Raw genomic sequence first — 1,005 nt, forward strand, 5'->3', positions numbered from 1 at the left:
CTTTTGGGCCCCCCTCCCCCCCCCCCTTTGGGCTTGGGGCTGCGGGGCTGTGATGACGCGTCGCGCATGTCCCCCTCCCAGGGGGAGCAACTGCCCGTCAGCACGGGGTGGGCGGGGTCGCGCCCGGACAAAGGAGGGCCTCGCCGGCGGGGGCGGGGGGGGTGGAGCAAGCAGGGGACGGCGTGCTTCAGCCCTCTCCCCGGGTGACTGAATAGGAGGACCTCGCGCGCGAGATTGGGGAGGCGAGGCTGCACAGGTCCGAGCAAGACACGGCGGCGCGGGCGACGGCGGTCGCGCAGCAGTACGCCGCGTCGGCCGCGGCCTTTGAGGCGGCCGAGGCGGCAGCGGCGGCCACCGCCGCGGCGGCGGATCGCGCGGCGGCGGCGCGGAGGGACGCGGAGGCGGCGGCGAACGCCGCTGCGGCGAGCGCGGCGGCGGCGCAGCAGGAGGAGGCTGCGGCGCGGCGCAGCGCGCAGGCTGACGTGCTGGCCTGCGACTCCTCGCCAGACGACCGCCGTTCCCTTGCCACGCGAGGCGCGGCCCACGCCCTCCCCCCGTCGTGAACAGGCGGCGTCGCTGGCCGAGGCGCTGATTCGCGACGCCGTCGATGATTCGGCAGCGGTGATCCGCGCGCGCGCGCAGGCGCAGGCGCAGGCGCAGGCGCAGGCGCAGGCGCAGGCGCAGGCCGCGGCGGAGCTTGCGCCGGCGCAGAGTGCGGCGGTCGGCGCTTCGACGGCCGGTAGCGAGGGGGCTGTGACGGAGGTGTGCGCGCGGGTCTCGTTAGGGGGGAGGGGGGGGGGGGGATCCCCTGCTCAAGCCCTCCGCCGCAACCAGGCCCTGCTCGACGACTTGATCCAGGAGGCGCTGCTGAGTGAGGGCCCGCTGCAACGCGGCGCAAAGGCCGCGACCCTTCCGTCGCCGCCCCCCGCCGCGTAAGCGCCCGCAACGCAAGCGCCCGCCGCGCCGGCCGTGCCTTCCCCCGTCGAAAAGCCCCCCGGGGCCGCC

At 77.2% G+C, this 1,005-nt stretch overlaps 1 protein-coding gene across 1 annotated transcript in view; it reads left to right on the forward strand.

Moving 5' to 3' along the window:
• EMIHUDRAFT_111379 (hypothetical protein) overlaps positions 1-1,005 on the forward strand; it is a gene marked incomplete at both ends in the record, with an annotated part of 12,402 nt that overhangs the window by 9,207 nt on the left and 2,190 nt on the right. Inside the window, 3 exons of the mRNA XM_005786520.1 lie at positions 216-482; positions 568-762; positions 835-871. Coding sequence (XP_005786577.1) covers positions 216-482; positions 568-762; positions 835-871 — 499 coding nt within the window. The remainder of the gene's footprint in view (positions 1-215; positions 483-567; positions 763-834; positions 872-1,005) is intronic.

The sequence above is a fragment of the Emiliania huxleyi genome (genome assembly GCF_000372725.1).
Source record: "Emiliania huxleyi CCMP1516 chromosome Unknown EMIHUscaffold_150, whole genome shotgun sequence".
Classification (NCBI taxonomy): Eukaryota; Haptophyta; order Isochrysidales; family Noelaerhabdaceae; genus Emiliania; species Emiliania huxleyi.